Below are 14,403 nucleotides of genomic sequence, written 5' to 3'. Positions count from 1 at the left end.
TGCCTCCCGAGTGCTGGGATTAAAGGTGTGCGCCACCACGCCCGGCTTCCATCTTGTTTTCAATTTGGTTGATTGAAACACCATGTTTCTAATGAACATTTCATCAAACTGTTTCAAGGAGTGCTTCTGCTTCACAGTCCACAAACCTTGAGCTTTCATGCTGTGTATAAACTCTGTATTGGACTTTTCTTATCTGTCATGCCCAGGGCAAGGTAGGACTCTTATCAACTATGAACACTAGCATGACCCTTAGCCTCTACCCTCTTCCTAGGAGCTGGTGTATAGACTTTTCTCTAGTGAGGTTGGGGAGGACCTTTGGGAATTCAAAAGGACAGTGGCAGGTGATGAGACTTTCCATATCCCATCCTCTCTACTGTTCTGGCCTTGGCTTCTGCTTTCTTCCAGATACATAGCAATCTTGGCTGCCAGCCTAGGGGGGGAGAGGGAGAAAGGACCTGTTGTTTCCTTCTGATTCTCTCTGAAAATAACCTAATTGGCTGTGGTAAAGAACACAAAGTTCCTGAAATTGTTGGCACCTCCTAGAGTTGATGTTCACTTGTCCCTGCTGCTAACCCAGTCTGCCCCATTTACCCTTCCTCTTGCCAAGGACCTCTGCCGGGGGAATTTGAGAAACTTTCAAAGTGCGAGGGAACTAAGCTGCTTCCAGGGCCTAGCATAGTCAACTGATGGAGCCCGGCACACTAGAGGGTTTGAGAGTTATTGCAAGGTGGTTAAGAGTTAGAACAGCTTGTATATTAAAGGGGTAGGTGCCTCAATACCTTCCGAGTGTTTATTACAGCCCCATTAATCTCTTCTGGATGCCTGATTCCCAGTAATCCAACATTCTTGCTAGTAACTAGGGTGAGATAAGAAGGGTAGTGACCACGTCAACTCTGCAGTTGAATTTTAAAATCAAGAAGAACGGATTTGAGTTGATCCTATGCAGTTGATGAAGCAAAGGATTGGAGTGGGTGCCCAGTAAGTAGTTGCTGCCTGAGGAATTAAATTCAAGGAGTCTTGAAAGGTGAGTACGTGTAAGCCTCGAGGAGAATCCAGGAACTCAGCTAAGTCCGGAGTCTGAGAAGATGTGCGTAAAGCAGAAGTGGGAGGTAGTGCCAAGGTCTGTGTGAAGTTGGGGAGATCAGCCTGAGCCGTGCTTGGGGCGAAGGGATCACGAAGTGGATGGAGACTGGTGTCATCTTGTGGAGAGAAAAGAGGCCTCGCAGGGTAAGGGGCCGGAAGGTCGGAGGAGGGGCTTTGAAACCTGGTCAAGACAAATTCACGTTTGTTATTCTAAGGGTTTCTGACCACAAGCTCCCCTTCCCAGACTTTTGCAGGAATAAGCGTTAGGGATAGACGGGCGTATTCAGCGAGGCTGGAGGTGCGAAAAGACTTCTCGGCACCCCTTTAAGAGGCGGACCGGGGCGGAGTCCTGGGTCACTTCCCCGCCGCCACGCCCGCCCAGCGGCAGAAGCAGTTAGGAAGCTAAGCTAGCCTCACGGCCTCGGGACGCCTCTCTGAACGGGGATCCAGGCAGGATTAGAGCTGCCTCACTGACTACAGGCCGTGTCGTGTCACCGTTTCTGCAGGCACCATGAGCCAGGACACCGAAGTGGACATGAAAGATGTGGAGCTGAACGAGCTAGAACCGGAGAAGCAGCCCATGAATGCAGCGGACGGGGCGGCGGCCGGGGAGAAGAACGGTCTGGTGAAGATCAAGGTGGCGGAGGACGAGACTGAGGCCGGGGTCAAGTTCACCGGCTTATCCAAGGAGGAGCTACTGAAGGTAGCGGGCAGCCCGGGCTGGGTGCGCACCCGCTGGGCGCTGCTGCTGCTCTTCTGGCTCGGTTGGCTGGGCATGCTGGCGGGCGCCGTGGTTATCATCGTTCGGGCGCCGCGCTGCCGTGAGCTGCCCGTACAGAGGTGGTGGCACAAGGGCGCCCTCTACCGCATCGGCGACCTTCAGGCCTTTGTAGGCCCGGATGCGGGAGGCATAGCTGGTGAGTAGGGTGTGCACCCTCATCCCTTGCCCCCATGAACCCCTCGTTTAATCAGGCATTCTGCTGCTCTTTTCTTTCCTCCTCGTCTTCTCTAGAACGCTGGTGATTCTTTACTGCACCCTATTTTTTTGGGACGACTCCCTGGCAAATAATCCCCTCCTTTCTTAAAAAAAAAAAAAAAAAAAAAAAAAAAAACGCTAGCCCGACCCCTACTTCTTCCTAAGGGTGCCTGACTCAGCACATCATCTTTCTCCTCCCCCTCCCCCAACCACGCGGCCCTGAGCCAGTTCAAACCAGTTTCTGAAGTAATTTGTGAGACTCCTTGCGTCAGCTACTTTGTCTCATGATCCCCTTCAGAGGAAGTCGGAAAGTGGTGGAGAGAATGTGGAGGCTGGAGGCTTTTCATGCCCTATTGGTTAACCCCACCCTCTCCTCCTAGGTCTGAAGAACCGTCTGGAGTACTTGAGCACCCTGAAGGTGAAGGGCCTAGTGCTAGGCCCAATTCACAAGAACCAGAAGGATGAAGTCAATGAAACCGACCTGAAACAGATTAATCCCACTTTGGGCTCCCAGGAAGATTTTAAAGACCTTCTACAAAGTGCCAAGAAAAAGAGTGGGTCTTTCTAAGGAACTGGAAAGGGTTTGGCATTCTGGCCAAGAAACAGGATAGAGTTTTTGTCTGATTTTCTCCTAACTGGCTCAGTTTTTTTTTTTTTTTTTTTTTGTGTGTCAGGCACAAGGGAAATATGTTATGATTCACACTAAAAAATGTGGTTCACGTGTGAGCGTAATTTTTATGTATTTATTTTGGTTTTGGTTCTGAGGTAGGGTCTCACCATGTAATTGGTTGGCCTGTACCTGACTACCATGACCAGGCCGATGAGAGTTTACAGAGCTCCACTGGTCCCGAGTGCTAGACTTAAGTGTGTCACCATGGCTCGATAAATTAAATGGATTTTAAATGTATAAAGTAGATCCTATATATACAAGAGATTCAAATTCTGCTTTAGAGTTCACTATAGAGGGCTGAAAACAGCTCAGTTTGTAAGAGTGCTTGTCTAGGATCCATGAAGACCTGAGTTTGATTCCTCAGCACAACACAAACAGCATGTGCCTATAACCCCACACTTGGGAAGGAGATGTAGGAGCTTATTTATCTCAGGCAGCAGCCCACATGCACAGAACCCTGACTTCATTGGAGGAGAAAATAAGAAAGAAACCAAAACCTCAATATGGAAACTTGTTGAGAGACTGTGGCTTGTGTGTGTGTGTGTGTGTGTGGGTGGGGGTGGGGGGGCAGAGGGGTAACGGCTCCAGTGTAAAACCACCTGGGGCTTCCTTCAGATTCTGTACAAACCATACATAGGTGCGCTTAGTAACCGTGTGTTCAACTTCCTTGTTGCCTCTTCTTCCTCAAAGGATTTCTCTCAACTGGTTATTTTTCTAGGTATTCACATCATTTTGGACCTCACTCCCAACTACCAGGGCCAGAATGCGTGGTTCCTCCCTGCTCAGGCTGACATTGTAGCCACCAAAATGAAGGTGAGGTTTCATGGCCGACAGCATACAGATGTTGGGGCTGTGTGGATTTATCCACTGCAAGCCTCGTGTGCACATTGTGTGGTTCTCCCAAGCAGGAATACCTCTTCCCATAGCCGGAAGGATAGGCCCAGGTGCACGGTGTTTCTTCTTGTTTCTGTTCTGACTGCTGTGTGTGTGTGTTTCCTTTACTCTAGAAGTGAGGCTATGCCAGGAAGGGAATTTCTCAGATGTCAGTCTGGAACTGGAAGTTTAATTTTTCTTTTTGTGATAGGAAGTCTTTTCTCTCTCTGTGGGAATCCTGACCTGACTGGTTTCCCAGTTTTTGTTTGATGTATTTGGAACTGAGCCCAGTCTGAAATTATAAGTACTAGACAAGAGTTTAGTATCTGGTATTTTATCTTCCCCCATATTTTATTATTTTTTAAAGGGTTAACTCCACTATCAATGCTTTTTAAGGTTTGCTTTTATGCATATGAGTGTTTGTGTACTATGTGCATGTTTGGTGCCCCAGCACATGGGAGTTTAAGGTTACCCTCAGCAATGGAGATCTAGAACGCAAATCTCCCAGCAACTAGCAAGAGCCAAACTGGGTGATTGTAGGAGTCTCCAAAGGCAAGACAGAAAATAGAGAGGGTATTGAACAGCCAAGAAAGGATATTGGATCCCCTGGAGCTGAAGTTACAGACTGTTGTGAGCTGCTGCCACGTAGGTGCTGGGAACTGAACCTGGCTCCTCTGCAAAAGTGACAAGCTCTTGACTCTGCGGAAGCTGTTACCACTGAGCTCTCTCTCTAGCCTCCTGTCCCAAGTATTTTATAGCTGATTTTTAATTTGTTTAGTAAACCCACAAAATATCTGTTCCTGACAATCTGTTACTGAAGAAACTGAGATGCAGCCACTTCCTGTATTCCAAACCGGAAGTCTCAAGGGTCTTCTCTGGTCTGCCTTTACCTTGAGGTAGTGGCTTAAACTTGGTACTCACCAGGTTAGGGTAAAGCTTCTAATGTCAGCCCAGCTTCTGATGCCTACGTTTTAGGACACTGGCCGGTCCAGGGTGCACATAACCAAGGAAAGGCAGATGCTGACACTTTTGGATTCTAAGTATGTGGGTGAGACCCCTACAATCACCCAGTTTGGCTCTTTTGGTTGCTGTGAGATTTGCGTTCTAGATCTCCATTGCTGAGGGTAACCTTAACCTCCCAAGTGCTGGGATCCTATACTTAATAGGAAGTTTGTTATAAGTTACTGATAAGAGAGTTCAAAGTAGTAGAGAAAGCCTGTAGCCTAGCACTTGAGAGTTGGAGGGAGGCAGGAGGATGAGAAGTTAAAGCACAGCCTCAGTTATGTAGTGAGTTGGAGACTGGTCTGAAGTCAGAAAGAAAAGTTACTGATATGTTTTTCAGGTGGTAGCCTCAGGTGAAGATGGGAGAGCGAGTGAGAAGGGAAGAAAGGAAGTGTGGGGCTGGGTTCTGTGCTGTCAGTTGAAGCCAGGGTTTAAACCTTCAGGCCTGGGCCTGTTCTACAGAGCTGGCTTCTTTTCAGATGTCTCAACAGCCCTCAGGCTGTGTTTTGAATTTCAAACTTCTCATTCTTGGCCTTGCTCCCAGCAGCTCTTGTAGAAGAGCACACACTCTCTAAACCTCAGGAAACAAAGAGAGGAGAAAGGAGTACATTTGCCTCAGGGTCCTATCTGTTCTGTTCCCCAATTACAACCTTGGCGTGTCTTCTCTAAGCCTATTTCTTCATCTCCAATTTGAGGGTATTTTCATCCCACATACTAAGTGTTAAGTGTCAGAGCTGTGCGTGCATGTTTTCTCTTGGGCCATTTCTGAGCTGTTAAAAATGAAGGAATGTGATTTGCCAAAGGCAAGACAGAAAATGGACAAGTGCTGTTACACAGTAAATGCATGGGTGGGGCACCGAGGGCTAACCTTTGACACTGGGAGACTGAACCCTCTTTACTGTAGGTCGCAGGGGAATTTGAGGTAGGTGAGGGCTTGCTTGTATGTTGACCTTGCCTGTTCTTTTGTCCCCTGTAGGAAGCTCTGAGTTCTTGGTTGCAGGACGGTGTGGATGGTTTCCAGTTCCGGGATGTGGGAAAGCTGATGGTGAGTGCCCTTTCTGCATTGAGAGGCAAAAAGCTGTGGTGAGAAGAGTGGGTCTCAGCCATGGCGAGGTGGTGTTCCCTGTTCTGACTCTGCTTTTTTCTACTAGAATGCACCCTTGTACTTGGCTGAGTGGCAGAATATCACTAAGAACTTCAGTGAGGAGAGGTAGGTACCAGCACCCCTGCCTGGCTGAGCCCATTGTGAGAGCCTTGAGAGGGGAGTTTTCTAGTCTTGAGAACTCTTCTCTTTTATTCTTTATCTCCTGACATTTTCTAATCACACTCCTATCCTTGCTTTGTGCAGGCTTTTGATTGCAGGGACTGAGTCCTCTGACATGCAGCAAATTGTTAACATACTTGAATCCACCAGTGACCTGCTGTTGACCAGTTCCTACCTGTCAAATTCCACTTTCACTGGGGAGCGTACTGAATCCCTAGTCACTAGGTTTTTGAATGCCACTGGCAGCCACTGGTGCAGCTGGAGTGTAAGTAGCATGGGTTTAGGGGAAGGTGGGAAGTGGTAGATGAAGGGTGGGCATGCTCAAAGGTGTATCCTCCTCCAGGTGTCCCAGGCAGGACATCTCGCAGACTTTATACCGGACCATCTTCTCCGACTCTACCAGCTGCTGCTCTTCACTCTGCCAGGGACTCCTGTTTTTAGCTACGGGGATGAGCTTGGCCTTCAGGGTGCCCTTCCTGGACAGGTACCACTTGTCTTCTACCCAGCACAGGGTGGTAGAAGTGTTTATCACTTTATGGCATCTGTGCGTGGCAACAGACAGACAACAGCCTTGAGGTGGAACTTTGTCAGTTGTTTGTGAGCTATGTGGCAAGTGTGTATCTTTTAAACAGGGTTTTCCTATTGTCAGACTGGTTGTATAGCCTGGGCTGGCCTCAGACACTAAGTAGCCCAGTTCTGGAATGGCACTCAGCTGGGAATGCTTGTGTGTTTGTGTGGGTGGTGGGGGTAGGTACTTACATGAGATCAGTACAGTTTTGCCTTTAACCTTTATGTGGGTTCTGGGGATCAAACCCAGCTGGTCAGCTTGCATGGTGCTTTTCCCCATTGAATCACCTCCCCAGACCCCAAAGACCTATTTTCAAAGGAAATGTCTGGTATCTGGTAAGATGTTCAGAACAGAAGCCAACATTTCTTGGCTGGACAGTAGTATTTTATACCCATTGGCTAGAGGCTTTGAGCGCTCTGGGAGCTGAAGCTTGGTGAGAGTCCGGACAAGCAGAAAGGTTCATCGTAGTGGTGACCAGATGAGGTCCTGTCCCGGGGCCTTGCCACAAAGGCATCCACCCGCAGAACCAGCAGAAAACAACACAAAATGGTGAAATGGAAAGAGAATAGGAGGAAGGGGAATGGACCCACTCTTTTTTTAAAGTCCCACATTCTCTGTTTGTTAGCCTGCGAAGGCCCCACTCATGCCATGGAATGAGTCCAGCATCTTTGACATCTCAAGACCTGTAAGCCTCAACATGACAGTGAAGGTAAGCAGTTGAGGCCTGCCCCTCAGGGTGGGCAGGTGCCTTACAGATGGACAGAGATCGATCCCCCTCATTCCTTCCTTCTGTGTGTGTCCATCATTTTCAGGGCCAGAATGAAGACCCTGGCTCCCTCCTTACCCAGTTCCGGCGACTGAGTGACCTTCGGGGTAAGGAGCGCTCTCTGTTGCACGGTGACTTCCATGCACTGTCTTCCTCACCTGACCTCTTCTCCTATATACGACACTGGGACCAGAATGAGCGCTACCTGGTGGTGCTCAACTTCCGAGATTCGGGCCGATCAGCCAGGCTAGGGGCCTCCAGCCTCCCTGCTGGCATAAGCCTGCCGGCCAGCGCTAACCTTTTGCTCAGTACCGACAGTGCCCGGCAAAGCCGTGAGGAGGGCACCTCCCTGAAGCTGGAAAACCTGAGCCTGAATCCGTATGAGGGCTTGCTGTTACAGTTCCCCTTTGTGGCCTGATCCTTCCTATGCAGAGCCTACCACCCTCCTTTGTTCTCCCCAGGCCTTTTGGATTGTAGTCTTCCTCTCCTTGTTTTTAAACTTTTGCAGATTACATACGAATTCTTATACTGGGTGTTTTTGTCTTCAAATAAAAAAATCACCCCTGCCTCATGAGATTGTGTCTTTCATCCTTCCTTCCTTATAGAAGAACTAACTTTCTCTTGCTCCTGTTCTCTTTTGCTCCTCCCTACCCCTGCCATAGTCACAGCCAGTTGTAGACAGCTATTCCAGCTCTTAAATTAATCATTTAGAGACCAAGGCTAGAGAAGGGCTCTTCCACCGTTAACAGCAAAGTGTCTTGGCTGGAGTAGCCACACCTCCTCACTCTGGCCCAAGAATTTTGGGAATTGCCAACTCTTCCTTATCTCTCTTAGCACAGTCTCTTTAAGAAGAAGGGTGGATTGAGTTGAAGACTGCATACTGCCAAGGGCCTTCCTGGGGCTTCCCTTCTTTACTCTTTGAGGCACTTACCATATAGACGGGACTCCGATCCCCAGTACCCAGTGGATACCCCATCTCCAGAAAAAGCCAACAAGACAAACCCTTTGCTTCCTTAGGTTTAATCTCTTGTGTGGAAATGGAGAAGAAATAAGGAATAAACATTTTTGTATGAAGGATATGGATGAGTGATCAAAAAGGAAAAGGAGCTGGAGAGATGGCTCAGGGGTTAAGAGCACTGACTGCTCTTGTAGAGGCTGCCAGGTTCAGTTCCCAGCATCCACACGGTGGCCCACAACCATCGATTACTCCTAGTCTTGGGATCAACACCCACTTCTAGTTTTGCAGGCACCAGGCTTGCATTTGGTATGCGAGTATAAGCACCGGCAAAGCATGCGCACATAAGAAGGAAAAAGCAAAACTAGAAAGATGCTTGGCTTGAGAGCAGGAGGCGGTCCAAACCAGAGAGGTGAGTGAACTCAGGAATGTGGCCCAGGCCCAAGTCATAAACAGGTGATCCTGTTACAGTGTCCATGGGATGGACATGGGATGGGTCTGGGGAGGATATTGGTTATATGAATGAGAGAGAGCATGGTTGGTGCTCAGGAAGCAGGAGTAAGTGAGTAAGGAACAAAGGTTATTCAGCAAGGGGTGGGCAGATCACAAAGGGGTTCATAAGGCAGTCAGAGGGTGCACAGTTTGGTAGGCTCTGCAGGGTCTGTGGGACTATCCTTTCAATAGCAGTTGCAAGCCACTGACCAGCTCCCTCAGGTTGGCTATATGCTAAGATGAGTCACAGGATCGTTTATTAGTAAAAGGATAGACAATGAGCTGAAGGAAGAGATACATAGGCAGAGCCTGGGAGGGTAGGAAGGTTTCTCTTCTCCCAGTGCTTGCCTTAGCCATAAATGGTACCAAGAAGCAGGAAACTCACTTGAGCCGTAGGTGCCCAGAGTTTTGGATTATCTCTAAGAGTTTCAGTGGAGCCAAGAATGAGGAATGATGAACTGATCCTCCCGCCTCTACCTGTTAGAATTACAGGCATGCCCCAATCTGCCTGCCTTGTTCCTGTTTCTTGTTTTCTTTTTGAGGCAGTGTCTAGCAATGTAGTCCAGACTGTCTTCAAATTCATAGCAATCTCCCCTCAGTCTTCTGAGTACTGGGGTCACAACGTGCATCACCAAGCCCTCTTTCCTTGGACTGTAATCCTATCAACCATGTGACTAACCTAGTTTCCAGCCCTGCTAGAGGCTCTGGAGCAATACTTTAAAGCCATTTCCCAAAGAGGTTGAATGCTCCATGCCTCACTACGGCAGCCTAGTTGATACCCACCAAACAACTCCTAAGACAAAACCTAGCAGCCTAGAAATGATCTTGAAGCTAAGGACAAAGGCCAGACTTACAAGCAAGAGTCATTCAGAACTGTACATAGTGTCAGATGGAGTGCAATAGGCGATGTGGGCCTGGTTTAAGCAGGCTTGATGTGTGATTAGTGGAGAAGGGAGGTTGCTGAGACTGGTTTGGAACTGTGATGAAGGATATGTCCTGTGGAGGAGGTGGTGGCATCGTGCACTGACTCTGCAGGCCAGTTCGCAGGATTTATTGTCCTTTTGTCAGCCAGTGATTTTTTTTTTAAAGTGGGCCCCATAGGCCTTAGTGTTAACTTTGCCTTCAAAGTCTTAGGAACAAGAACCTGGTGGATATTTTGGCTCTCCTAGCCTTGGGGAAAAGAACACGTTGGACCGTGTGTGTAGGCTCTACAGCAGGCTGGAACTTGCTGTGGCCTGGGCCTCTGAGGGTATTCTGGTGTAGAGGACAGAGCCAAGCTACTAAAAGACCTAACTGAGATCCAGCCTTTGTTTCTTCATCTTGCTCAGTGACAGAGCCTGAGCCTTTGAGAGGAGTCCATACTGACTCCTGCTCTGAAGACATACACCGCTCTGGCCCCATTTACCCCCTGGCTTTTGTCTCTTGTGGACTTCTTCCTGAGGCCGCCCACCCCTTCCCTCTGTTTACTTTCCTAGATCTCCCCCCACCCCCCATCTTCCCTCTCTCCTCTTCTTTGCTGCCAAGTTGTTTCTTTCTTTTTCTTTTGTTTGTTTCTGGGATAAGCTCTAACTATGTAGCCCTGGCTGGAATGCATATAGATCTTCCTGCTTACCCTTCCCTTCCCTTGTGGACCCACCAAAGCGATCGCCCAAGGGAGCCATTCTGACTCAGATTTTACTGTGAAATATTGTGGTATTATTTTCTGATTATTTTTAAAGTTATTTTTCTTTTTACTTTTTTTATGTATGTACTTTATAGATTAGAGAGGTGTCTTGGCAAGTAAGAGCACTTTCTGCTCTTGCAGAAGACTTGGGTTCAGTTTCTAGCCTCCAAATGGTGGCTTACTCATAGCTCCAGGTCCAGGCTCTCCAGTGCGCTCTTCTGACCTCTACAGGTACCAGGCACATATGCAGTGCCCAATACATAAATGTAGGTAAACAGTCATACACATAACAAAAATAAATAAATCTTAAAAGTTTATGTTCTTTGAGGATGGCTCATCAGTTAAGAGAATGAGCTACTAGTCTAGATTGGTCAGGTTTGAGTCCCAGCACCCACACAGCTGCATGTAATTCTGTAATTCTAGTTTCAAGAGATCCAGTGCCTCTTCCGGCTTCCAGGGGCAGCAGCCACACATGTGGTGCACAGACATACATGCACTCAAAGCATTACACACATTAAAAAATGATAAAAATGCTGGGCGGTGGTGGCGCACACCTTTTATTCCAGCACTTGGGAGGCAGAGGCAGGCGGATTTCTGAGTTCGAGGCCAGCCTGGTCTACAAAGTGAGTTCCAGGGCAGCCAGGACTACACAGAGAAACCCTGTCTTGAAAAAAACCAAAACNCCCCCCCCCCCAAAAAAGAAAGTAATAATAAAAATGTAAACAGTAGATAATAGATATTAAGCAAACCAAGATGAGACCTAGTTTTGCTCTTTACAGGTACCATGGTGCAGGGAAGCCTCAGAAACTGAGTTTGGCAGGGTCCTGGCAACAGTGCGTCTCCAGATCTTTGTGTTCTGGGAATATAAGTGGGAACCCATCCCCCGCCCCCGAAATCTGCAAGTTCTGGACCCTGGCATATGCAATCGTCTTGAAAGCCAAGCACAGTCTGGTCTGGTTAGTATTTAGCTAGGAGACCACCTGCGAATACCAAGTTCTCTAAGACTAAGAATCAAAAATGAAACAAAAGGAGCTGCAGGAGGTGACTCACAACTTTAATGCCAGCATTCCAGAGGCTGAGGCAGATGGATCTACATAGTGCTAGGGATTGGATGTAGGGCCTTGTGTGTATTAGGCAAGTGCTCTACCACTGGGCTACATTCTCAGTCCTTGGATGGACTGGATGTAAGGGGAGCTGGGCAGACTGGGCCATTAAGCTGATCAGTGGAGGCAAGAGAACGAAAGGCAGGAAGGTGATCTGCGCCTTGGTGGTGTTCTTAGGCTCTCTAGCACCTGCACATGGAGGTTTCTAGGAGGGAAGAGTACGGCTCAGTACAGGGCACGATCTAGGATCACTTGAGGTATAGACAGGGTGTGTAGGAAGCATTGCTGAGAGAGAGGCAGCAGAAGGGAGGCTGCCAAAAAAAAAAAAAAAAAAAAAGAAAAGGGAGTTGTGTTTCATGGCTAAGTCATCTCTCCAGCCCCTATTTTTATTTTTTTTAAAAATGAAAAAAAGGGAGGAGCCAAAGATTGAGTGTATTTACAGGATGAACAGTGGAAGAGACTAACAAAGGAAAAGTAGAAGCAAACTGAATGGTGGGCATGAAGAGAAGGAGGCAAGAAGGTGCCAGGTAGATGTCAGATAGAGACAGTATCTTTCGGATTGGTGATAAAGATATTATTGGTTGTCTATAGAGGAACTTACCAGGAGCCTTCTGGGGAAGAGTGGGAAAGTAGAGTTTTCTTTCTCCTCCCACAGGTTTCTAGAGATTTCAATTTGTGTACATGGTTGTCTTAAGTACCAAAAGAACTTATTGGAAGGCTATCAGGAAATGCCAGAAGAAAGCAGGATCAGACTTGGGAAATGGGCAGGAAGCAAGCACCAAGAAAGCAGGAAGTTCGATTGTCTTTTAACTGGAACTGCCTGGGATGCTGCCACAGGGGACGCACTGCCAAGTACTTGTGGTTGGGCACAAAAAGCACAATGCACAAAAGCATAGCCTCCCTGGGTGGGGTGTGGGTGGTGTTGGAATTTACAATGTGTTCTGCTTGAACGGCCCTGGTATGTCCTGAGTCTCAGGACTAAGAGGGTTATTATGTTTTTAAAATGTTCTTTTTTTTTTTTTTTTAAATGAAAATAGGGGCTGGAGAGATGACTTAGCCATGAAACAACCCAGGCATTTTGCACACGCCTGTGACTCCAGTTTCAAGGAGAGAGCAAAGAGGAGGATTGTTGAGGGGCGGGGGGCAGGGAGGGTGTTGTTGGCTTTCAGCAAGGAAAGAAAGCATGAGTCCCAGGTTCAGAATGAGACACTGCCTCAGAGGAATAGTTGGAGAGTGATAGATAGAGGAGAGTGTTCAAAGCCCTCTTTCAGCCTGCACACACAGCACCCTGCCCTCCCACACGCACATACACAAACAAGTAAATATATTTTTTAAAGATTTTACTTATTTTATGTATATGAGTACCCTGTAGCTATCTTCAGACACACCAGAAGAGGGCATCAGATCCCATTACAGATGGTTGTGAGCCACCATGTGGTTGCTTGGGGATTGAACTCAGGACCTCTGGAAGAGCAGTCAGTGCTCTTAACCTCTGAGCCATCTCTCCAGCCCTAAGTAAATATTTTAAACAATGCAATCAGAGCCAGTGAGATGGCTCAGTAGGTGAATGTACCTCTGCAGAGCCTGACAACAGGCGTTTGATCCCTGAGACCCACATAATGGAAGGAGAGAGCTGACTCCTCCAAGTTGCCAGTTGACCTCCATGTATGCACCTTTGCGTGTGCATTGCTTCCCCTGATAAGTAAATGTAAAAAGAAGGTCCCCCACTGCGCCCCTTTAAAGACAAGGTTTCTCTGTGTAGCTCTGGCTGTCCTGGAACTCCATTTGTAGACTATGCTGGCCTCAAACTCAGAGCTTGCCTGCCTCTGCCTCCCGAGTGCCGGGATTCAAGCTGTGCCAGCTTGTGCCTAGCTTCTTTCTCTTAAAAGCTATGATTGTGTAGGTGTATGTTGTGTATGTGTCATGTGCAGGCAGAGGACAACTTTGTGTGGTCCTCTCCTTCTACTTTTATGTGGGCTCTGGGGATAGAACTCAGGTCATCAGGTTTATGCAGTAAGCACCTCTACTCTATGAGCCATCTTTCTGGTCTCTCAACATTCTTTCTTCCCATACCCACACTCATTCTCACAAATATATCTCTATAAACACTGCAAGCTAGGGTCTACATATTAAAAAAGAACATGCAGTTTTTGTCTTCCTGAATCTGGATTAAAGAGTGTGTATTAGTCAGGGTTCTCTAGAGGAACAGAACAGATAGAATGAATTTTAATATACCAAAAGGGTGTTTATCAGAGTGGCTTAGGGGCTGGGATTTGGCTACTTCAATAATGTCTGTTTCTTGGGAAGTCAAGAATCTGAAAGCTGTCTGGTTCTTGCAGCTGGATGTCTCCGCTGGTTTTCAGTATCCACTGGAATCTGGAGAAATAGGCTCTCATACCATGGAAATGATATGTCCACTGAAGGATCGATGAATTTATGAGCGAGAGCGAGGACAAACAGGCAAAACCCATACTGCCCACTTGTTCTTTTACAAAGGCTGCCATCAGAAGTTTTAGCCTAGATTTAGGATTCGTCTTCTGACCTCAAATGATCCAGATTTAGGGTGAGTCTTCCCACCTTAAATGATCCAAACCAGAAAAAAGAAGTCCTTCACAGGTGTGCCCACAGGTGTGCCCACAGGTGTGCCTGTGTTTTACTTAATTCTTTACGTGGTCAAGTTGACAACCAATATTAACCATCACCTATCACAGAGGTTTTTTTTTTTTTTTTTTTTTTCTGCCCAAGTCATGCATTTGAGGTACTGTCCCTGAACTTAAAGGACAATATCCTGTTCTGACTTGAACAATAATGTCAAGTAGCTTTAGATGAAAGAAGCAGACAGGGACAAGGCAGCTGGCCTTTAATCCCAGCACTCAGGAGTCAGAGGCATGCAGATTCCTGTGATCCAGGCCAGCCTGGTATATGTAGTGAGTTTCAGGATAGCCAGGGTTATGTTGAGAGACCCTTTCTTTTTTTTTTTTTTTTTTT

The 14,403-nt window shown here is 47.4% G+C and overlaps 1 protein-coding gene across 1 annotated transcript in view; it reads left to right on the top strand.

Annotated features, from left to right (window-relative positions):
- Nucleotides 1-7,776, top strand: part of Slc3a2 (solute carrier family 3 member 2) — a 15,881-nt gene extending 8,105 nt beyond the window's left edge. The window contains exons 2-10 of the mRNA XM_021152135.1: nt 1,590-2,000; nt 2,440-2,613; nt 3,448-3,542; nt 5,581-5,649; nt 5,756-5,814; nt 5,953-6,133; nt 6,212-6,352; nt 7,062-7,145; nt 7,249-7,776. Coding sequence (XP_021007794.1) covers nt 1,590-2,000; nt 2,440-2,613; nt 3,448-3,542; nt 5,581-5,649; nt 5,756-5,814; nt 5,953-6,133; nt 6,212-6,352; nt 7,062-7,145; nt 7,249-7,620 — 1,586 coding nt within the window. The 3' untranslated portion in view covers nt 7,621-7,776. The remainder of the gene's footprint in view (nt 1-1,589; nt 2,001-2,439; nt 2,614-3,447; nt 3,543-5,580; nt 5,650-5,755; nt 5,815-5,952; nt 6,134-6,211; nt 6,353-7,061; nt 7,146-7,248) is intronic.
- Nucleotides 7,777-14,403: the final 6,627 nt, after the last annotated feature.

This window comes from Mus caroli, chromosome 19, assembly GCF_900094665.2.
Source record: "Mus caroli chromosome 19, CAROLI_EIJ_v1.1, whole genome shotgun sequence".
Classification (NCBI taxonomy): Eukaryota; Metazoa; Chordata; class Mammalia; order Rodentia; family Muridae; genus Mus; species Mus caroli.
Note: the sequence above shows the minus strand (reverse complement) of the source record. Positions and strands in the feature narration are given on the sequence as shown.